The sequence below is a fragment of the Balaenoptera borealis genome (genome assembly GCF_965194805.1).
Source record: "Balaenoptera borealis genome assembly, chromosome: 21".
NCBI classification, from domain to species: domain Eukaryota; kingdom Metazoa; phylum Chordata; class Mammalia; order Artiodactyla; family Balaenopteridae; genus Balaenoptera; species Balaenoptera borealis.
The window spans coordinates 17,170,518-17,196,093 of record NC_138880.1 but is presented as its reverse complement, the minus strand read 5'-3'; the positions used below and the strand labels follow the sequence as shown (position 1 = coordinate 17,196,093).

Genomic DNA, 25,576 nt, shown 5'->3' with positions numbered 1-25,576 from the left:
TATGATCGCTCAAATATGAGAAAAGAAGAAGCATACCATTTCCTAAGGAACGCATTATTTTTTCCTATTACTGTATTCCTAAGCAGGTTCCTTCATGTGAAAAACAATGGGTGATATAAAGAAAAGTACCCCCAATAAAAGTTTTCTGGAAATTTTAAAAAGTGGAATTCATGTGGCTGGTTATTTTAGAAAAGTTCAATAAAATTCAAGACACTGCATTGAAGTTCACTTCAGTGAAGGAATTCTGCCAGTGGCTATACTCATATTATCCCAATGTGGAGTCTTTTGGCTGCCAGACTCTACCAAATGCTAGAATGTAGACTTCTAAGGAAAACGAGTAGTTTTTCTTTTATATTATATTCTTTAAAACAATATAATCTCTGTCAGCTGGAATTTTGACAAGAAATTACAGCCTCTGGCAAGTAACTCGGGCTAATAATCTCTACGCTGATTAAGGACAGATACATTAGTCTTCTTCAGCAGCTGTTAGAATTAGCAAGTTTTATAAATATTAAGAAAACAAACCTAAGAGAAGACTTATTTACAAAAATATTGTCAAAAATTTCTGTCTTGAACAATTTCTTTTCATTGGAATATTTATAAAATGTAAGAAAAATAAAGGAAACAACCTAAATTTTATTCTTAGTTAAAAAAAATACACATAGGTACACACACTCACATATATATGTATCACAGAGAAAGATAAAAGATCACTTTTTTCTAAGCCATTACCCACAAAAATTACTAAACATATTAAAGTGTGCTTAGCTTCTTATCTTTAGTGTACTCTAATTAATCTTATAATTCAAAATAGCTTACTTTATTTCCCTTTAGTTGTGTAACTCCCATGTTATATAATGCTTTGTGCTGAGATAAATGACAGGTATATTACTTAAGGCATTTGATATATACCTATTTTAAAATTTTTCATGCAAAATAAATGATATAACTCTATGGCTTAAAATAGGCAATGTATTTATCGGACCAGTCTCCTTAATCCCTTAATTTTATTTTTCATTTCTATGTATTTCTTTTGTTTTAACAGGCTTTACTTGTTAGAGCACTTTTAGGTCCCCAGCAAAATTGAGCATAAAGTCCAGAGACTTCCCAGGTATCCCCTGCTCCGCACGTGCACAGCCTCCCCCATTATCAACATCCCCCAGCAGAGTGGTACATTTGTTACAATTGATGAACCTGCACAGACACCTCATTATCACCCAAAGCCCAGAGTTTACATTACGGTTCACTTTTAATGTTGTACATTCTATAGATTTGGAAAAATTTATGGTGGCTTATAACCATCATTATAGTATTATACGAAGTAGTTTCACAGCCCTAAAAATCCTCTGTGCTTTGCCTATTCATCTTCTCCCCTGCCCAACCCTTTGCAAACACTAATTGACTGTCTCTTTAGTTTTGCCCTTTCCAGAATGTCATATAATTGGAATTATACAGTATGTAGCCTTTACAGACTGGCTTCTTATACTTAGTAATACACATTTAATGTCCCCCCATGCCTTCTGATGGCTTGATAGTTCATTTTTTTTATTGCTGAATAATATTCCATTGGATGTACCACAGTTTTAAAACATCATTCACCTACTGAAGGACATCCTGATTGCTTCCAAGTTTTGACAGTTATGAATAAAGCTGCTATAAACATTAGCATGCAGGTTTTGCAGTGGAAATAAATTTTAATCTCCTTTGGGTAAGTACCAAGGAACATGATTGCTGGATCTTATGATAAAACTACGTTTAGTTTTGTAAGAGACTGCTGAACTGTCTTCCAAAGTGGCTGTAGTATCTTGCATTCCCACCAACCATGAATGAGAGTTCCTGTTGTTCCACATCTTCACCAGCATTTGGTGCCGTCAGTCTTCTGGAATGTGGCCAGTCTATAGATGTGTGATAGTGGTATCTCAGTGTTGGCTTAATTTGCATTTCCCTGATGATATATGATGTGGAACATCTTTTCATATGCTTATTTGCCATCTGTATATCCTCTTTGGTACCTGTTAAGGTATTTGGCCCATTTTTAATTTTTCTTTTATTGTTGAGTTCTAAGAGTTCTTTGTATATTTTGGATAATAGCCCTTTATCAGATATTTTACAAATATTTTCTTTTGTAAATATTTTCTCTCAGTCTGCCTTTTCATTTTCTTGACAGTGTCTTTCGTGGAGCATAAAACTTTAATTTTAATGAAATTCAGTTTATCAATTGTTTCTTTCAACATATAATTATTTTTCACTGTTTTTTAATCTCAGAATTTTGCTAAATTGCCCAACTCAAAGAATGCAAAATCAGTGAAGAAAATTAAATGTGTAACACTTATATTGTAATCTATTTAATTTTTTTATTCTCAAAGTTATTAAAATATTAGAGTGGATTTTTTTAATACTAGATTTAATTTTTGAGTAGTTTTAGGTTTATAGAAGAGTGAGCACAAAGTACAGAGTTTCTATATACCCCCTCTCTGCCTACCCATTTCCCCCATTATTAAAATCTTACATTAGTGTGATGCATTTGTAACAATTGATGAGCCAATAATGTTCCATTGTTAACTAAAGTTCATAGTTTACATTGTTTCACTCTTTGTGCTGTGCATTCCAAGAGTATTGACAAATTTATAATATGTATCCACCATTTATAGTATCATACAAAATAGTTTCCCTGCCCTAAACATCTCCTGCTCTACCTATTCATTCATTCCTCTCTTCCCTGAATTCCTGGAAATCACTGATCTTTTTACTGTCTCCATGATTTTGCCTTTTACCTGTTATATAGTTGGAATCATACACATGTAATCTTTTCAGGTTCACCTATTTCCATAGTGGAATTTTTATGTCATTATTCATCAATATTATGATAACAGAGGTTTCCCAGATACCTTAATATACATGAGAAAAATATACCTGGAATGTATAATCATTCATATATTTATCTTAAATGGTCAAGCATATTTTTGAAGTGTTTTCATTAAGCAAATAAGAAACCTTGCTAGCTGATACAAGTGAAACCAAATAAAAGGCAAATGAAGACAAACATAAGTCAAATGAAGCCATGGTATTGATAGTGGAGGAGGGGAATAAAATTATCATTTGAAGAATAACAGTACGATTCTGCCTGACCCTAAAATCAGATCCTGGAAAGTTAAAGTAAGAAAGGACCTAGGTGCCTCTCTACTTCTATTTCCTAATTAAGTCAAAGAACTTGGAATGCAAAAAGATTTGATAAACTCACACACTAGAAAGGAGTACAGTTTGATGTAGAATCCAGGTTCCTGAGTTTGCAATATTTTCTTTCTACTGAAGCCAGTTTTATTAAACTTTGGAATATCTACTAGCTTAGCCTAGGCTGCTTCAAAATCTTTTTCTCTTAAGTAACCTATTGGTCTTATTGTTCTTACTGTGTAGTTAGTATCTTCTTTTTCCACTATGTTACTGATTTGAAGAGTTTTTTTTTTTTTTTTTTTTGATTTTCAGAGGAGTTACTACACTGTGCCTAGTATGGCTTTATTTGTATTTTTCTTTTTTGAGTTTCACAGATTTTCTTGAATCTGTTACTGGATATTTGCTTGGCAAATTCATTATCCACATTCCTCAATTAAAATGTCTTAGATATTTTCCTCATGGTCCACTTTTGTGTTTTGCTGTTTTCTGTACCTTTCATTCCATTTTTCGCTTTTGATTAAATCTGCATATTAGCTAATGGCCTCTTTTCACTTCATTGGTTCTCTCTTCAGCTGTTTCCAATGCCCTGCCCATCCATCAAGCTCTTAATATAAATTATTGTTCAGTTCTAGAATTTCCACTTGATTTTTTGGTGTGGATTTCCTTGATAGTGTTTTCTATCATATCACATATTTTCTTGAATATATGAGTCATAATTATTTTGGATCTATAGCTGCAATCTCAAACAATTGGAACACTTCTTGCCTGTTTGCACTGGTTAGTTTTTGTTTGTTTGTTTGTTTTTCAGTACTAATTCTTGGTATAATTGGTAATTTGGGATCAATTCTAGACTTGGTGTCTGAAAAGTTATAGAGGCTCTAGACAATGTTGTCTTTGTCTAAAAAGGATTTACTCTAAGCCCCTTTACTCAATAAAATCGAGGTGGGAGATTACTTGATGATAAGATTTATATGGTTTGAGTCTCCTCTGACTATGGTTTATGACCTCTCTAAGGTATAATCCTCTGTGGTTCCCAAATGAACTTTTCAATGTTTACGTAAGTCCCCTTAGTGATTTTTGTTCTCCAGCGTTATGCAACTGCTAAACGGTCCCATGAAATTCTCAGGTGTTTTTTGTTCAGCCTTTTAGCCTCACGCTGAGCAGTCTAATAGCCAACAAATGACTTCAAGAAAACTCCACACAGAGTCCAGGTTTCATTTTTCTTCACCTACCCTTTCTCTGGTATGTTAGTCCCTCAAGATCTAGGTGCTTTGACAAGCCTGGAATTTAATTTTTGTCTCCTCGGGACCATGAGATTACAGACAGCACTGTTGCCTCTCTACCACTTATCGATTCTCTTCTAGCTTCTTAACCTCAGCCTCTTGTCTTGAGCTATTTAAGTTGGCAAGTGCTTTGAAAGGAAAATAAGTAAACAAGAAGCTAAGCTATAAGTATCTTTTCTTTCAGCATCTTGGCCCTTCAAGTCTAACTATCTTGAAATATGTTACCCCTCTTCACACTATTTAGGATTGCTATGATATTAAAAGACAAAGCAAAACAAAACAAAATAACAAATATTGGTGAGATGTAGAGAAATTGGAACCCTTGTGCTTTGCTGATAGGGATGTAAAATGGTACAGACATTGTGAAAAACAGTATAGGGTAACTCAGAATATTAAATATAGAATTTAAAAAATAAAACAGTCTATTATTGGATCCAGTAAATCCACTTCTGAGTATATACCCAAAAGAATTGAAAGCAGTATCTCAAAGAGATATTTGTACACACATGTTTATATTCATAATTGCCAAAACGTGGAAGCAACCTAAGTGTCCAGCCATGGATGAATGGATAAAGAAAATGTGGCATATACGTACAATGAAATATTATTCAGACTGAAAAAAAAAGGAAGGAAATTCTGACACACACTACAAGGATGAATTTTGAAGACATTATGCTCAGTGAAATAAGCCAGACATAGGAGCACAAATATTATATGACTATACTTACATTAAACACCTAGAGTTGTCAAATTTATAGAGAAATAAAGTAGAGTAGTGGCTACTGGGGGCTGGGGGAGGGGGTATTGGGAAGCTGTTATTTAATAGGTACAGAGTTTCAGTTGTGGATCGTGAAAATTTCAGATGATGTATAGTGGTCATGACTGCACAATAATGTGAATGTACTTAATGCCACTGAACTATGTACTTAGAAATGGTTAAAATAGTCGATATTATATGATGTATACTTCACCACAACAAAAAGGTATGTTACCTTCAAAGACAGTGGGTTTGTACTTTATTATTTTATTAAACATTTTGTAGATATTTTCAGTGGGTGCTTTAGTCTGCTATGAACTGCTCTGCCATAGGCACTCTGATTACTCTTAGATATTATAAAAATGCATTTTAACCTCAATTGATATTTATCAAGGACTTACTAGTACTTGTGCTTGTATACACTGTCATTATGATAAATTCTAGAGATGAAAATAGAAGTGAAATAATACAAAATATACAGTTGACTCTTGAACGACATGGATTTGAACAGATCCACTTATATGTGGTATTTTTCAATAAATCTGTATTACAGTACTACACAATCCTAGGTTGGTTGAATCCACAGATGTGGAACTGTGAGTACAGAAGGTCAAAAACCCACATATCTAGTGTCAGGAGTATTGTGAATATAGAAGTAAAGGAAAAACACAAGAGATTTTTTCCAACTCAGAAGACATAATACCTTCTCTTAATAAAGACAGAACACAGTGAGAGATTTTCTAGTAAACAATGATTTATAAGGCACAAAGAAAAGGAATAGAATACTTCATGGGAATGTTTGTGAAACAATGAACTGTTGTTGTTATTAGTTATTAGATCACAATTTACTAGAATGTGGTTTGGAATATGAAAGACATTTTTAGGTTAAGTTTATCCTTGGACACTGCTAAAATAAAATTTGCTTTATAAGAGGATAAGGACATCAACAATATGAAAGGGATTTTAATTGGGTACATTAATGATAATGAGGACATTTAAGAAACTAGTATAGGCAGAAAGTGAACAAAAAAACTGAATTAAAACAATAGCAGTAAGGATAGACAAAGAGGGAGAGAGAGAGTTGACCATTCTGCAGCAGATTTTACTTTATTTTTTAATTCAGGTGCAGAAGATTGAGATAATTATGTACATCAGTTATGGAACATTGCCACTATTACATCATTGGTCCATACAAATTCTCTCACTTACTGTTTCTATTTATTGTTTATTCATTTATGTATTCTTTCATTCCTTTCATTTATATCTCCATTTTTACTCCCTTTATCAGCACTTGCCCTCTCTTTGTAGTCAATCGTTGTATCCTTTTTGGTGATCCTGTGTGTTCTGAGAAATAGATTTCATCTGTTAATGGAAACATTTTTAATTTATATAAATATTATTTTATTTCTTTTTGAATTTTCTAAGTACTGTTGCTAGGCGTACATTTATTCATTTGCTGCACATGGCTGCATGATATGCCATATATTTTACTCATCCACTTTTCCTGGGATAGATGCTCATATTTTCTCCAAGTACCAAAACACATCCCAAAGCGCACACACACACACTGACACACACACGCAAAGAGACTACACAAGCATATACCCCACATATTCATAGGACATGGCAACTGATTCATCGTGTGGAAGAAAAAGAAAGCATTTACCATGACTCTGAATTGTGTACTAAAAGCAGGAAACAGGATCAATAGTGAAGCTATTACCTACAATAACTTCTAAACCAATACCCCACCAAACACCATATTTTATCTCTTAAAAGTTTCCAAATGTTTAAAAATTTGAAAAACCACAAGTCTAAGCAACCATTTTCAAACTTTTGATTTAACATTCAGGTGGAGAAGAGATGTCCTTTCTCTGGCATCCAGGTAGGTAGAAACTAACCCAGATCTACATTATTTGTTTGGACCTGAGTTATTATAAAAATTACAGGGACTTCCCTGGTGGTGCAGTGGTTAAGAATCCACCTGCCAATGCAGGGGATACGGGTTCAATCCCTGGTCCGGGAAGATCCCACATGCCACGGAGCAGCTAACCCCACGTGCCGCAACTACTGAAGCCTGCGCGCCTAGAGCCCGTGCTCCTCAACAAGAGAAGCCACCGCAATGAGGAGCCCGCGCACCGCAAGAAGAGTAGCCCCCGCTCGCCGCAACTAGAGAAAGCCCACGTGCAGCAACGAAGACCCAACGCTTTTTGGCTAAAAAAGGAAAAAATTAAAAAAGGAAAATTACCATTGTCTGTAAACAAATACTTTAAGGAAGTCTGTGGTAAGTGAATAACCACAGAGGAAAGACTGCAGTGCAGGCATTAAAGATGAAAGCCCTTTCCTGGTGATGACAGTATCTTAATAAAGCGCTCTCTGGAAGAAAAAAAAGTCATAGTTTTGACTTCTCAATATGAATGACTTCTCATCTTATCCTACTTTTCTTCTCAACTGGCAGAAATATTAATGTACTGATTTCTCTAATATAGATTATAGTTCACTTTCATTTTTAGCATCAGTCTTATCCTTGCCCTAAGTTGTACTTTAATTTTTAATTTAATTTTAGTTTAAAAAGTATCATGGAGTTAGTTGCATTTTGATTAAAAGATTTCTCAGTAATCTAGATAATAACATTACATCAAGCAAGCAGAGTTGAGCAGAGAGAAGAGAGAAGTCAAAGTGCAATGCAAAGGAATGGCAACCTTGACTCACCCCACAGGGAGCTCTGGAGCTAAAATAAACCTGAGAATTGTCCAGAGTGGTTCATATGGTGGCCAGATCTTTATATCCTCACATTGATCAATCCGTCATGAAAGCCATCCCAGGTGGGGTTTGGGGGACATGATCTTGGACAAGATGGATCTTTGAGCTAAGATATTTCCTGACAAGACTGAAAGTTAAAGGTTTTCTGCCTTTGGTAATCCCAGTAGGCGGGGCAGGTCCTTCATTGAAGTGAGACCTCAGTTTTGCTGGATTTAGTGGCTCACCTGGTGGCATAACCAACATCCTCATTTCTGAGAAATCTCAGGCTAAGGCAGCTGCACTTGTCCATTTACTGTCAAAATTCGGCAAGAGGGGTCAATGGATTCTGGGTCAAAAAATTGGCTCATGACCAAAATTTGGCAAAGACTCGTGACTTGTTCATTGGGGCAACTGCCTTCTGTGGGCTATTCATCCAATCTTGACATTCACCTAAAATCCCCTCAGTCCCAGGCTAATAGGATAGCTATAATTTTGGGTTCAGTAAGTTAATTTTACCTACCCTTCCTATGCAATTCATCTCTTCTAAATACACACACACACACACATATACACATATACACAACTTAGTTTTATAGAATGAGGGTCATTATAAAGCAGTTATAGGAATAGGAAGTGACATATATATGCAATAGGAAGAATGTGAAACAGTGAATTTTTTTATTTACAGAAAATATTGTTTTGAGACTCCTTTAAAATGGTCTATGTCTGTAAAAATATCAATAATTTGTTCTAGGGGGCTTCATTGTCAAGATGAACTTTGTAATTATTTGGAAGTAGAGTTTTGTCTTACCAGAAATAATTTGCTTTCAGGATACCATGATTCAGAACCAAGCCAAAAGAGAAGTATGTGCTGGTAAATGAAGTCAGTGAGAGAAGGAAATTTTTTAAAAGTCAAACAATCTAAGAAAGAAGAGATACACATTAATTTGGAAATAATAATGAAAAATATTACAATATTCCTAATGGAGTTACATAATAAAATAAATTTAACTTACATTTTCTATCCCTACAGTTGTTAGATTGACTAAGAGTGAGAGGACTAAACTTCAGGCTAACTTACTAGCTGCATACAATTCACTTAACTTTGTGTGTGTGTGTGTGTGTGTGTGTGTGTGTTTTAAATAAAAGGAGGACAATATTGTTTCTATTTTACAGGGTTGTTGTGACAATGCGCCACTGTCTCAGTAGCTACTAAATTGCTCTATGAACTTAGCTCTTAAGATTAATTCCATAGTTTGGGTAGAAATTGAAGATGTCTTGGGCATGTAGAAGGAATTCTTAGACAAGACCTTACCATGAGGATTACCTATGTAGAGTTACCATACCCTGAAGTCTTATTCTTAATTTACAGGTCCAGAAATGTGATTTTGTTCAAAGTAAGAAGTGATTCTCCTTTTAGGAACTAAATTATCCTCATAGTAACTGACATATATATGCAAAAGCTAGAGGTGTGCTCAACATTGCCTCTCTTTCTTATTGACAACAAGTTACGTCTCAGAAGCATCCCAGATTCCTAGCATTGTTCAACATAGACTCTCCAGTTTTTAAATACAGCTGGGAAGCCGAAAATAAACAGAACTTAGTGGTATGATACATAGGCTCTCAATAAATATCTGTGGAGACACGGTAGCTTTTAATTCTTTAATCACCTCTTTTTAAGCCTTCACGCTAAACAACACATCTCCTTATTACATAGATCTTCCTTCAGGGTTTATAAAATATAAGTGAACACATTGTGTTCAAAGGGACATTATTCCACCTATTCCAAAAGGTGGATGAGTGAGTGGGGGTCCCTTTGGACAAATGTTTAGGGAACTTTGTATTAGAGAAAGTAAATTATTTCTCTCCTCCAGACTTCTCAGTGTGTTGAGTATGCTAATATGCATTATGAATCTCTGAGTGGGAATATATCATGCAGTGGTTTCCTAAATTTATTTGAAAACTGAACTTTTTCCACTGGGCTTATTATAATTATTACATACTTTTAAGCCTGTTTGGGAAAGACAGACACACTAATAGTGAAGCTTTAGGCTTTATAATTTTGTTACACAGATTAAAATGTGGATTTTTTTCAGTCACCCATTTACAGATGACAATCTTTAGGGTACGTAGTGTTATTATTAATTCTTTATTATTTTTCTTAAGCAAATACCTAAGGTTCTTTGCAGCTGTCTCTACTTAACCACCAAGAAATATGATTTGTTTTAATAGCATGCTTGGTTTTCCTACAGCACTCTTCATTAGCAAATCTCTGTCTCTTGCACATCCTCAGAGTGTAACTTTAACTTCATGTTAAAGTGGCACAATGCTGCTGCTTCCATGCACATTTAAGGTTGTATCATATGATTAATTGGATTATTAGACTGAGCCACACCAATTTTTTTTCCTGAGAGTGATTCCAAAAGATGTCCTGTAAAAGGCGAAAGATTTATTCTATCTGAAGAGAAACTAAAGACTGGGATTGACATATATACACTAGTTTGTAAAAAATAGATAACTAATAAGAACCTGCTGTATAAAAAAAATAAAATACAATACAAAAAGAAAAAGATGTGCTGTAAGGATTTTTTTCAAAAGGATTATTTTTTATTGAACATAAAATGCTTATGTATTCAAAACGTTCTTAGTGGATTGAATAGCTATGTCTATTTCTCCATCATTTTAAGTAATTGTTTACATATGTGTGTGTGTGTATATATATATATATATATATATATATAATATGTGTGTATACACATATATGTAATATATATTGCTGGTCCCTTATATGCAGTCTTATTGGGTTTATTGAATGTATCTATTTTTTTCTCCATTAATCAGATAATTGTGATCACATAATGCCATGTCAGATTAATATAGTTTTGTTTTGGGTTTTATTTTGTTTCAGCATATATTCACTATGATGATTTTGTTGTTAAACAATGACATGTTCTATGAGACTAGTGATAGGTGGATTGTTAGAAAAAGAAGGAAATGTTTGTCAAGTATTTTATCATAAGTAGAGAAAAACTTGGAAAACAAATTACATTTTATTTTATTATGCTTTTTTTTTAATTACTTATTTTTATTTATTTATTTTTGGCTGTGTTGGGTCTTCGATTTCTGTGCGAGGGCTTTCTCTAGTTGTGGCAAGTGGGGGCCACTCTTCATTGCGGTGCGCAGGCCTCTCACTATCGCGGCCTCTCTTGTTGCGGAGCACAGGCTCCAGACGCGCAGGCTCAGTACTTGTGGCTCACGGGCCTAGTTGCTCCGCGGCATGTGGGATCTTCCCAGACCAGGGCTCGAACCCGTGACCCCTGCATTGGCAGGCAGATTCTCAACCACTGCGCCACCAGGGAAGCCCTTATTATGCTTTTTAAAAAATCATTCACATTGCTGAAAGAACACCAAATAATAGATACGAAGTACAGTATTTATTATCTTATTCAATATATCATATATTCAAAAACGTTTCAAAACTCTTATAATTGGTGAAGCATAAATTGTGAAACTTAGAACAATTATTGGCTAAGAACAAAAAGAATAAATCGTGCTCCAGATGACAAAAGTTATGTTATTAAAAACAATCTCTAAAGATGTTTCTCTACAAGCTGAATTAGAGGTCAAATTCCTAAGTCTATCAATCCTTATTACTGTAGAGTTTATTTTCTAATAATAGGCAGGAATAAGGAAAGCCAATTAAAATGAAAATAAAATACAGGATTACAGCAAACAACATAGTAAAAACACATATATAAAGCAGGCTTCCAACTTATGTTTTATTTGTTCTTTCTGTTATGCTTGAGGAGAAACAGCTCATTATAAATTATAAATAACCTCAGCATAAAACAGGTAAGAATAAGAAAATGCTTAGATGTTTTAAAGAGAATTTCCTTTTTTTAATTAGCAGTTGGATTTTTTATTCCTTTAGCATGCAGGAAAGAGTAAATAACAAAAAGAAATCTTTTTTTTAACATCTTTATTGGAGTATAATTGCTTTACAATGTTGTGTTAGTTTCTGCTTTACAACAAAGTGAATCAGCTATACATTTATCCCCATATCTCTTCCCTCTTGTGTCTCCCTCTGTTCCACCCTCCCTATCCCACCCCTCTAGGTGGTCACAAAGCACCAAGCTGATCTCCCTGTGTTATGCGGCTGCTTCCGACTAGCTATCTATTTTACATTTGGTAGTGTATATAAGTCTATGCCACTATCACTTCGTCCCAGCTTACCCTTCCCCTCCCTGTGTCCTCAAGTCCATTCTCTAGTAGGTCTGGGTCTTTATTCCCGTTCTGCCCCTAGGTTCTTTTTTTTTTTTTTTTTAATTTTTCATGCAAAATTCCATGCATATTTTATTCTTTAAAATGAACTGCTATTAGATTCTTACATCATAATTTCAAAATATAACTTTTAGAGAAATGGCACAATACATTTGGTACTATATAATCAAAGTTGTAAAATAATCAGCATAGATTGTTATGTATGGTTGGAACATTTTCAAATCAAAACTTCAAAGGACTTTTAAAATGTGGTCAATTCAGATGCTACCAGTACAATACTAATAAACACGACAGCTCAATTATAAAATTGTTAACTCTCAATGCACTCAGTGATCCACTAATTCAAAATTTTTATAGTCGGTTTTGATGAGACTAAAACTCGCAGAATGCTTCTATGCTGCTACCACACAGCAAATAGCCATTGAAAAGGACGTGCTCATCGTTATGTAATCCAACAGATAGTACATATCTTAAGGCATTCTAAATGCAAAATAAATATATCAGCTTTAAATCCCCTACCATAATGCAGCTGAAAAAACTGATTGCAACTGATTGCACTGTAAACTATATATTGTTCTAGCTTTACACATTCTTTTCTATTCTCTTTGAAAGACAACTTGAGCATTTTTAGGAAATAACACTAAAAAGTAAAATAACTTGGATGCACACTAAAAAAACAAGTGTAATGTATTACCCCACTATAAACATATTTTTGGTACTTCCTTGCTGCCCCTAGGTTCTTCATAACCATTTTTTTTCTTTTAGATTCCATATATATGGGTTAGCATACGGTATTTGTTTTTCTCTTTCTGACTTACTTCACTCTGTATGGCAGACTCTAGGTCCATCCACCTCACTACAAATAACTCAATTTCGTTTCTTTTTATGGCTGAGTAATATTCCATTGTATATATGTGCCACATCTTCTTTATCCATTCATCCGTCAGTGGACACGTAGGTTGCTTCCATGTCCTGGCTATTGTAAATAGAGCTGCAATGAACATTTTGGTACATGACTCTTTTTGAAGTATGGTTTTCTCAGGGTATATGCCCAGTAGTGGGATTGCTAGGTCGTATGGTAGTTCTATTTTTATTTATTTAAGGAACCACCATACTGTTCTCCATAGTGGCTGTATCAATTTACATTCCCACTAACAGTGCAATAGGGCTCCCTCTTCTCCACACCCTCTCCAGCATTTATTGTTTGTAGATTTTTTTGATGATGACCGTTCTGACCGGTGTGATGTGATACCTCATTGTAGTTTTGATTTGCATTTCTCTAATGATTAGTGATGTTGAGCATCCTTTCATGTGTTTGTTGGCAATCTGTATAACTTCTTTGGAGAAATGTCTGTTTAGGTCTTCTGCCCATTTTTGGATTGAGTTGTTTGTTTTTTTGATATTGAGCTGCATGAGCTGCTTGTAAATTTTGGAGATTAATCCTTGGTCAGTTGCTTCATTGGCAAATATTTTCTCCCATTCTGAGGGTTGTCTTTTCATCTTGTTTATGGTTTCCTTTGCTGTGCAAAAGCTTTTACGTTTCATTAAGTCCCATTTGTTTCTTTTTGTTTTTATTTCCATTTCTCTAGGAGGTGGGTCAAAAAGGATCTTGCTGTGATTTATGTCAAAGAGTGCTCTGCCTATGTTTTTCTCTAAGAGTCTTATAGTGTCTGGCCTTACATTTAGGTCTTTAATCCATTTTGAGTTTATTTTTGTGTATGGTGTTAGGGAGTGTTCTAATTTCATTCTTTTACATGTAGCTGTCCATTTTTCCCAGCACCACTTATTGAAGAGGCTGTCTTTTCTCCATTGTATATTCTTGCCTCCTGTATCAAAAATAAAGCGACCATATGTGCAAGGGTTTACTCTGGGCTTTCTATCCTGTTCCTTTGATCTATATTTCTGTTTTTATGCCAGTACCATACTGTCTTGATTACTGTAGCTTTGTAGTATAATCTGAAGTCAGGGAGCCTGATTCCTCCAGCTCCGTTTTTCTTTCTCAAGATTGCTTTGGCTATTCGGGGTCTTTTCTGTTTCCATACAAATTGTGAAATTGTTTGTTCTAGTTCTGTGAAAAAAATCCAAAGCTAAAACCCAGGAGCTGTGGAAACAAAGAAGAGAAAGGGAAATTTCTCCCAGCAGCCTCAGGAGCTGGGAAAACTGGACAGCTACATGTAAAAGAATGAAATTAGAACACTCCCTAACACCATACACCAAAATAAACTGAAAATGGATTCAAGACCTAAATGTAAGGCCAGACACTATCAAACTCTTAGAGGAAAACATAGGCAGAGCACTCTTTGACATAAATCACAGCAAGATCCTTTTTGACCCACCTCCTAGAGAAATGGAAATAAAAACAAAAAGAAACAAATGGGACTTAATGAAACTTAAAAGCTTTTGCACAGCAAAGGAAACCATAAACAAGACGAAAAGACAACCCTCAGAATGGGAGAAAATATTTGCCAATGAAGCAACTGACAAAGGATTAATCTCCAAAATTTACAAGCAGCTCATGCAGCTCAATATCCAAAAAAAACAAACAACCCAATCCAAAAATGGGCAGAAAACCTAAACAGACATTTCTCCAAAGAAGTTATACAGATTACCAAAAAACACATGAAAGAATGCTCAACATCATTAATCATTAGAGAAATGCAAATCAAAACTACAGTGAGATATCATCTCACACCAGTCAGAATGGCCATCATCAAAAAATCTACCAACAATAAATGCTGGAGAGGGTGTGGAGAAGAGGGAGCCCTATTGCACTGTTAGTGGGAATGTAAATTGATACAGCCACTATGGAGAACAGTATGGCGGTTCCTTAAATAAATAAAAATAGAACTACCATACGACCTAGCAATCCCACTACTGGGCATATACCCTGAGAAAACCATACTTCAAAAAGAGTCATGTACCAAAATGTTCATTGCAGCTCTATTTACAATAGCCAGGACATGGAAGCAACCTAAGTGTCCATCAATGGATGAATGGATAAAGAAGATGTGGCACATATATGCAATGGAATATTACTCAGCCATATAAAGAAACGAAATTGAGTTATTTTTAGTGAGGTGGATGGACCTAGAGTCTGTCATACAGAGTGAAGTAAGTTCAGAAAGAGAAAAACAAATACCTATGCTAACCCATATATATGGAATCTAAAAAAAAAAAAAAAAAAAAAATGGTCATGAAGAACCTAGGGGCAAGACGGGAATAAAGACACAGACCTACTGGAGAATGGACTTGAGGATACGGGGAGGGGAAATGGTGAGCTGGAACAAAGCGAGAGAGTGGCGTGGACATATATACACTACCAAATGTAAAATAGATAGCTAGTGGGAAGCAGCCGCATAACACAGGGAGATCAGCTCGGCGCTTTGTGACCACCTAGAGGGGTGGGATAGGGAGGGTGGGAGAGAGGGAGACGCAAGAGGGAAGAGATATGGAGATATATGTTTATGTATATCTGATTCATTTTGTTATAAAGCAGAAACTAACACACCATTGTAAAGCAATTATACTCTAATAAAGATGTTAAACAAATTTTTTTAATTAAATAAATGGAATATAACTGTATATATGCCGCCAAAGTTTATGTTATATAGAAAATATAAGAAGAAAACACTGAGCTTAAGAATCAAAACTTTCCAGAATTTAATATGCATATAGCAAAGGTAACTTTGGATGTCCAGTTCTTTTATTTTTAGCCATCTTATAAAAACATTTTTTAAGATTAACATTGAACTGGGAATTACATTCATGATAGAATTTGTTTCTATTTCCTTGAGATAGTCTAACATTTGCCTTAAACATTTGCAAAGCAACTCCATGGAGAACATTTCAGAACATTTCCTTCAGGCAGGCATTTGAGAATATACATGGACAGTCAGTGTGTGAGATTTAGTCAAGAAAATCTCTCTGAAACAAAATAGTATTTTAAAGCCACACATCACTTTACATGTACTGTTATTCTAGGCTCTGTGAAATATACAGGGTTCTGTCTCCAGTCTATGTCTTCAGCCACTGCTCAGGTGTTCTCTGGACCTCATCATATCTGGAAATGTTCTCACCTTCAAGATCTCAAAATCTGAGTTTGCATTTTCTGATGATAAACCTGTCTTAGCATTTCTCGTATTTTTTTAACTCCTATTGAACTTGATCATTAATTTATTATCTGTTGCTATTCTTTACCCTGTGCTGTTTTTGCAGCCGGACACTGCTGTTCTGGCTTTACATGTCTGTATCCAACAAGAAAAAAATAATAGCCATTTAAGGGGCATCATTTTTTTGTTACTTTAGAACACCACGTTCCTATGACTTTTTGCCACTCCTGTCCAGTAAATCCTCAGTTTTGAATCTCTCTCACTGTTAATTCTGCCTGTTTCTGTTGCATAATGTTGCAAAACTAATTAGAGCCAGTGAATGAGCAACCCTGTAATTAATGTCTATATCAGAGACACTTCAGTTTCAAAAGTGAGAGAGGATATTATAAAACTGGTATAAACTAGCTCTGTCTAAGAGAAACAAAAGTAGGCCTATTTTCCCATCAGAATTTGTCTTCAGGGATGCTTGAAATTTTCTTATTTTTAAAAAAGTTTAGGCATTTCCAGTGTCAGCTTTAAGTTTAAGCTGACAAGAAGTTTAGGCTCAAGAAGTGAATTCCTCTGTCTCATCCCAAATTCAGTTCAACCAGAATCAATTCCTTTCTCCTTCCATGAGAAGACTGAGATCTCACCACCTCAAAATATTTCTCTCTCTCTTCTTAGTCCTTTTCTTTGTCTGAGTTTAAAAAATAGTTCTTCAGTTCTTACTCAAAATTCTTTTCATTGTTCTACTGCTTCATTGGCTTTCTTTTGAGGTCAGAGCAGAGGGTTGAGGCTGGCTATCATAATCCCTTGCCTTTCCTCTTCTACTAATCCCAGCCTCCCAGGAGGTAGAAAATATGTCTTTCCAACCCACAGACCTAGGCGTTATCTAGGAGTCCCTCTTTGGTTTTATATACATTTTTTCCACACAGGACTTGCTCATCCATCATGATAGATTCAAGCGAGACTTAAGCAACTGTCACACCCCAGCCTGCTTTCTACAGATGTGTTGGTTGATGGATAAAATGCTGATTTTTTCCAGTGTTGCTACTGGAAGTAGTTAGAAAGTCCAAAGTTAGAAAGTTCAAAGCTGAACTTATTTTTGCCATTGAGCCTACAAATTTTACTAGTCCAAGTGTAAAAATCACTACATGTCCTTATATAGTCATAGTTGTGAAACCTTGGGTCAGTCATAAATGGTCCTCTTTTCAGTATCTCCAGATAAAATTAGTCACCAGGTCTTGAAGGTTGCTCTTCCACCACACTTCTCACACTTATTACCAAGTTGTACGTTATTACTGATACTCTGTCAGATAGCTCCACATTGTCCTTCTGCCAGCTTAATCTTAAAGCGTAACTCTGATCATTTCAAGCCACTGAGCTCTTCGAGAACTTTGTACATTCCTTCTCTTGGACGCTGTTGTACATACAGACCCCTTAGTTTGCATTCATGGCTTTTCTTTCTCTGGCCTCAAAACATACTCCCAGTTGTTTTTGCTCACAATATTCCATTAGCCAGTTTGGATGGCGTGCTGCTTCCTAATTGCGACCAGAATGGTCATTTTGTTCCTCCCTCTAGGGACATCTTCTGTTGAAACTCCATATTCTTAAGTCCTTTATCGTAGTCAGTATCTTCCCATGAGAAATGGTTTACTCTCCAACCAGATGTGAATTCTCCTTTCTTTAATTCCCATGTTCTTACTATTTTTACTTTTTGTCTCATAAATATTATTTGTGTACTGTTTTATCCTCCTCATAGAGTATTATTTTCTAAAGAAAAGGATGTATGCTTAACCCATGGTTAAAACACTGGGACACCATTCTTACTTACACTAGTCAATCATTTATTGCTTGTACAAATGTGACTATTTGATTGTAGTAGAAATATGTATACAACTGTCATGTAAAAATAATATTAGACCTCTCTGCAAAGTTGTTTTCAATAATCAGGTAGCAAGTATCATTTTACCTAATAAATAGTTAAAAGGATTGATGCATGAAGAAAGTACAGGATTTATTCACAGATGAGTCCCAGTCTCTGTTAGAACTTGAAAGAGATACTAGGTCCTTTATACTCCTCTTTCCCTGTTCATTTTAAACAGAGCCCACCATATGCATGCAAACTGCTGCAGTCATTCATTAAGTAAATTCAACCTCTCATTTTCCTTAAATCATCGCTGATTTGAGCTTACTGTTTTCTCAACTTAGGCCTAAGAAAATTATGGCCAGTTATTCATTCTCTAATTAACCTAAAAGTGAACTATATTTCATTGCTTGTAGGATGGTATGGGAAATCTGAGAGTCACCAAGAAGGGAATCCGACTTGAAGGTATATCTGAGTTTCTACTTCCATTGTATGTGAAAGAAATTCATTCCCGAAAGGTATGTGATACTGGCTTTGGCTTACTGTAAAAGATAATTTAGAGGTTATGTTTTAGCTTAAAATAGGAGGACAGTTACCCCTTATCTCTTCAGTATGCGTTTAGTTATTTTAAGCTAAAGACTTATTTGAAGAAATCAAAACAATGAAGCAATTGAAAAACCAGTGGAGAAGTTAGTTTCAAACTGACAAATTAGAGAGCCATTTCAAATTAAACTGCAGTGTTGTGCTTGTTAGTCTATAAAATATGCCCCTCTGTTTTCAATGGACATTAAAAATCCAGTTATATTAATTCCAGAAGGGGCATTTAACATATTTTGAGTAATTTCTGCAAGAACCTTGACTTGAATAAATAATATTAATTCAATGTATTTTACATCTTTTCAGCTTTAAGGGACATGCATTTTCTAAAAGAGGTGACAGAAAGTCTTATTTAGTACAGAAATTAACTTTATTTCTGGATGTACATTATTTAAAAGCAGTAAGAATATTTATTCTTTCAAATGTATGTGTGTATGTGTGTGTGCTATGTGTGTTTTATCACCTAGCAGCATGCTAAAAATCAAAACATTATAGCTTAGACATTGTTCATTTTGGCTTAAGTGTGTTATTTCTCAGAAGGTAGTATCTTTGGTACATCAGAATCTCACCAGACTCTTTCAAATGTAATAGGCTTTCCCCTGGGATATGTGTGTATGTGTGGAAATAAATTTAGTAAAACAGAATAATTAGAAAGATTGTTATATAAAATGTGGAAAGATTACTAACCTTATTTCATAAATATGAAAGTATATTTTAGACTAGAATGTTTTAATATTAGCAATATATTAGCAAATGAGTTGCATAGTAAGCCAAAATTTTATAATTTGCTTCGAGGCTATTTTTCCCTTAAATACCAAAGTGAACACAGAACAAAGCATTCTTTTTCATAAAAATTCTAATTAGGATAATTATATTAAGTTTAAATTTTATTTTGTTATATGTGAACTTGCAGAGCTTCCTAATATACTATATTGACTGCTACTCTGGGTACTGGAAATTTTTTATTAAGATTACTTTCTGGATTTTGGTCAGAGAATAAATAATACGATAGACACATGTATGAACACCTGACCTTACTGATTAAACTATCAAAACTAATTAAACTTAAAATAAAAAGTTTGTTTGGTGTTTTTATTTGATTTGATTGTTAGGAAAACTGAAAACAAATAGCATGCTTACACATATTAGCATCTTCCCTTTGATTGGAAGTTATCACCACTCAGTTATTTTCTGGTTCCTTCTTGTGTTTGGCACCACTAAACAGTTTCATATTTGAAGAAATGAAAACTCATACTTGGAAATAAAAACAGTACTTAACATAGGACAAAGGTGAGAGTCATCATAGGCAGGACCTTCTTGGAAAATGTATCCTATTGATAAGTCTGGGGACGGCAAAAAAAAAAAAGATTTATCTTCAAAACCATTTTAGACCAATTTGGAGCAGCTTCCTGGGAGTACAGTTTAGAGAAGGATTGTGAAGCCCTCTGCCAGCAGGAGGGTCATAGAATTTACCTTCCTAGCAGGAACATTTTTGAGAGCAAGCAACAGGTGTAAACGAGGATACTCCTGGGAAACGGGGATGTATGCACTCCAACTATGGACCAAATAAGAAAGAATTCACTGATGTTATAGCATTAAAATGTGAGGTGGTGGCAGATGGGCTTTCTAACCTTTATCCCTGGGAAAGTTCACAAGCATTTCTAAAACTCGCCGTATTGATGGAAATCTATATGCTCTCTTTCACGTCCCCAGTCCTGTCGCTTCTCCTCTGGTTATCATTTGCCCCTCAGTAACTGCGAAGCTTGATACAGCCCAGGCAGGTGGCAGCATGTTCCATCAGCAGTCAGATGGGAGGACTGGTTAGAGAACAGAAAAAGAAGGAGACTCATTTATTCCTTGGAAATGTCTCTACCCACATACCACAAAAAAAAAAAAATTTAAAATAAAGAGAAATATATCTTTTATAAGCAGTCCCCATATTAGGATTCTCTTGTCCATGAATGCATGCAGTTGTTTTTACTCTGCCGTGAAGTTTATTCACTGTTTCAAAAAGCCAGCCACAATGTTCCTGAGCCTTAATTTTCTCATTAATAAAGTGAGTTTGGTAGAAACTTATCAAAATACATGATTCTTAGGTTAAGAAAGAACACAACAAATTCAGTAATACTAGTAGAGATGAGGTTTTACATTATTTTTTTAATTCCACTTAGTTCAGTCTTTCCACACATTTTCATGTATTCAAATGTTTTTATGATAAAATGTCAAAATTCCTGTAGGTAAGATAAGAAAATATATTAAATTCAACAGGTACTTACAAAGATTCAATTAAGCTGAGAAAAATAGTAGTGTACAAACAATTTTGATTTGTGCAGATTTTTTTCCTGCAGTTTTGATTTGTGTGTGTGTTTTCCTGCACTAATGCCAGTGGATTGCCTTCTTTCTATTTAGCCAGTATTCCACTCTGAAATAAAGAATTTTCTTATTTAAAATTATTTTCTGGTTACATAGGTATTTATTTAATCCTATACATGGAAATGTAATACATTTCTATTGGTCAGAAAATGCAGTTGCCCACAGACACACACACCTAGCCTCCTAACTTAATAAACCATGGGCTGTTTCTACCCTACAGGCTAACTGTAGGGTAGTTGGCTGTCTCCACCACCAAATTTCTATAGTTATTTGAAATTCTACTATTATCCAATGCAGTTTACTCTCTTATTCATGCTTAAAAAAAAAAAAAACTTTTTAAGTGGTTGATCATATCAGCACACAGAAAAACATATTCTGTGTTTAAAGTATCTTAGAATTCAATGCATCTTCAAAATTAACATTATTTTCAGAGAGTAGGTACTGAACATTTGTGAAGTTAAATATATAGTTTTCTTTAGATACAAAATATTCGAAGAACTTGGGATTTGACCTTGCATATATTATAACATTCTGAATGGGTCTTTAATGCATGTGGTCTAACATTAGGTTAAATATTTGAAATATCAGGAAATTAGGACTTGTAATCACCAGTTTTTTAATGTAGTTGAAAAGTTTCTCAAGGTTTCATGAATTCAGAGTGCTCAGGTGGTTAGATCATCTATATTTCACTGATTCTTACCAGAAAAAAATTGCATCATGAGTTCTCTAGGACTATCTTAAGTATTATCCAACTTCATCTGATATTAGCTGAATACCTCTCTTATTTTTTTCTGTTTAAGCCTCCTCAGTTAAGGTGATACCTCACTATTGCCCCTCATCCCAGCATCCTGCATGACAGATTGATAATTGTGTCAGGGGAATAAGTCTCCTGACCCTGTGTCCTTCAGCTACCATGGCAAATCTCCTCTATTCAGGTTTCTTTCTCCCGTGCAAACCAATCATAAATAGATATCTGCAAGCTTCTATAATCTTTTTATTATTATCATTCTTATTATTATTTCACATTCAGATGTTTAATACTGATGAACTTTATTATTTACTGTAATGTCTTTATTCAAGTTAAAACACACACATGCACACAAATCATCCCAAAATCTTTACACTCAAGAAAAAAAAACCTGTTAACATATGGTGAACATCATGACAGTTATATAATTATACATTTGCACAAATAAAAAAGATAAAACAATAAAAATAAAAAAGATAAATATATAGGGAGACATGTACCTGCTATTTATAATTAGTATATTATACATAATTAAATAGAAGAAACATAAACTGACATAAATTGGAAAGAATTGCTGACCTTAAATAGTTTTTTACCACAAAAATGTTTTTTTTAAACTGTCTTTATGGTTAAGGATAAAAGACGACGAAAACCATTAGGAAGCTGGATGCATTAGCTCCATGTTTTCATTTCAGACAGTGTTCATTAACTCCCTGCAGTGCAATTTGGGGTGACTAGCTTTCCTCCAGTTTGTCTTCACCCCTATTCATTTTCAGTTTTTTTTGATAATTATATGATTTTAACTTTGTCAGAGTTCATAATATTTACATTCTGTTCTGCAGATTTAATTGCCTTGGCACTTTGGTCTTAACTCACAATACAGATGCCTGCCATTCTCAACACCAGTCCTTTTTTTATGGATTCTCCAGGACTGAGTTCATTATTCAAATCATTCCTTCCTTTCTTGTATTTCATTGTTAATTAGTTTTGTGTGTTTGTTTGCTGATACTTGAAATATTGCATGCGAAAGGTGTCTGACTGTTGTCTTTATTCTTTTCTGGAATGTTATTAATGGTTCATCCCTTCTTTTCCTGTTAGCTCATTGCTCTGTGGAATTCTAGCACTGAATATTGCCATAAAAAAGTCTCAGGAAAGTCTGGTATTTTTCTCCTGTTGATGACAGGCACGTTCTGCCTGGATGTCTGATACATTTTTGCCATTTCATTTCTTTAATTTCAGAAACCTTTTCTATATTATATCACTCAATATCTTTCAGTTACATTTGTTAAGGTTTTCAGAGAAAGCAATAATTCTTATGTTGGATCTTCTTTGTCCTCCACAGCTATCATAATTTCTCTAATTATTTTAAACTTTGTATGTTTCCTCTGAATACAAGTAAGTTATTATCTAGAGCAGTGGTCCCCAACCTTTTTGGCGCCAGAGACCAGTTTTGTGGAAGATAATTTTTCCATGGACCGGGGTGGCAGGGGGATGGTTTCGGGATGATTCAAGCACATTACATTTATTGTGCACTTTATTTCTATTATTATTACACTGTAATATATAATGAAATAATTATACAAATCATCATAATGCTGACAGGAGGCGGAGCTCAGGCGGTTATGCAAGCGATGGGGAGCAGCTATAAATACAGACGAAGCTTCCCTTGCTTGCCCGCTGCTCACTTCATGCTGTGCGGCTCTGTTCCTAACAGGCCACCTACCGGTACCAGTCCGTGGCCCGGGGGTTGGGGACCACTGATCTAGAGTCTGTCTTCTCTGCCATTAGTTTATTTTTCTCTGTATGAATTTTGCCTTTGCTCTAATTCATGTATTTTATGTATAAGGGTGTTGTTTCCACTCTCAGAATTTTCCTTAGGTCCACAGTCTTTTAAATCTTTACAGGTCGTTTTATTATGTTCAAGCTATGGTTTTATTAAAATCCAAAATTTTAAATACTAAAACTTAAGGTTCTTTCCTTACCTAGTTTGCATTATCCCTAATGAGTACAATTTGAGGTAGGAAAATTACTTTCTGGCAACTTTGTTTCCCTTGAGAGATTGTTGATGGGAAGGGCAAGCTAGACTGTTGAGTAAATGCCTTGTGCCAACCAGACTTGGACTCTGTTAATTCCATGGGTCTAAGTGGCCCTTTTTGCCTCTGTAGATTTCTTCCAATGACATATACAGTCTGGTAGATTTTTCCAGTACTGTCTACTCTACTACCTTCTTTCCTCTACCCAGATCAGTTTATTTGGGTTACACTCCTCAGAAATATGTCAACATTTGTTCTTTTCTTCTGGGACATGGGTGAAAATAGGGCAGGGATACATACTATATGCTACTATGAAGTAATCTTTTCTTGGCTTTCACTTTTTCAAGTTTATGACACAAGCTTGTATCAAAAATTGATGGCTGTTCCAAGAAAAATCTGATTTTTAAAAGAAATAATTTTTGTTTAAGTTGTTAAGTAATGAGGGAGAGTTTTTGAAACTTTTCTATTTTGATGTATTAAGTAGGATCCTTCCTTCCTCCCTCCCGTCCTCCCTTCTTCCTTTTCTTTTTTCTTTTTTCCTTCCTTCCTTCCTTTTTTACTTCCTTCATGACCAATAGTCCCCAATACCATAATTTGAATAGTCCATTTTTCCCATCACTGATTTGTAGTACAGCTTTCCTCATATACTACATTCTTAAATGTACGTAGATTTATTTATGGCCCCTCTATCTGTTCTGTTGATATATTTGGACTAAAACCAAACTGTAAGTTTAAGGAACTGTTACAGCAAGTTCTTTTTTATTGCTCTTTTTCAAAACCTTTTGACTATTGTGCATTTTCTCTTCCAAATGAACTTAATAATCAGCTGTCATGTTTCATAAAAATTCCAATTGGAAACTTAATTATGGTTGCATTTAATTTGAGAAAATTGACATCTTTATAGTTTTGAGATTTTTCTATCTAGAAATATGGCTTCTCTCCTGATTTTTTTTTCTTTTGAGAACTTACTTTGTGTTGTTCAGGAACATTTCTTAACATTCTTTTTCATATAAGCATTACAAGTTTCTTGTCAATCACTTTATGGTTCATATTGTGTATGAGAATGGGTTTTCCATTCCTTTTTCTCTTCACCTTTGTGCTTGTGGAGAAAAACTGTTCCTTTTGGTGTTGTGAATGTAAGCTGGCCATTTTCTTGAAATTTTTTCATTTCTATTATATTTCAAATCATTTTTGTGGCTGTTCGACAGATAATGGTTTTTAACACTAGCTAACATTCAACATAGAGTAAATTTCTGAAGTCCAATTCCTGGCTTCAAATCCTGGCTCTGTTACTTAGCAGTTGTGACTTGTTACCTTATTTTACCTCTCTGTGCCTTACTTTTATCATCTGCAAAATAAAGTTCATAGTAGCCCCTAATATTTTTAGGGACTAGAGTGTTATGGTTTTTATTCAAAGACATAAACGAGGTAAAACCTTTACTACAGAGTCCAACACAAGAAACAGTATTGCTTATTATTTTTAATGAAAGCCAAACATTATACTAAATCCTTTGCATATTTTTCATCCTTTGCATATATTTAATCCTCACTATGTGATGAGTATTATGATCAAAGACAGTATATTTTAAAAGTAGAATATAAGAATTTGCTAACACATTGCAAATGGGATGTGAGA

At 34.6% G+C, this 25,576-nt stretch overlaps 1 protein-coding gene across 1 annotated transcript in view; it reads left to right on the top strand.

Moving 5' to 3' along the window:
• Positions 1 to 25,576, top strand: part of SGCZ (sarcoglycan zeta) — a 929,817-nt gene that overhangs the window by 743,101 nt on the left and 161,140 nt on the right. The window contains exon 3 of the mRNA XM_082375047.1: positions 18,606 to 18,707. Coding sequence (XP_082231173.1) covers positions 18,606 to 18,707 — 102 coding nt within the window. The remainder of the gene's footprint in view (positions 1 to 18,605; positions 18,708 to 25,576) is intronic.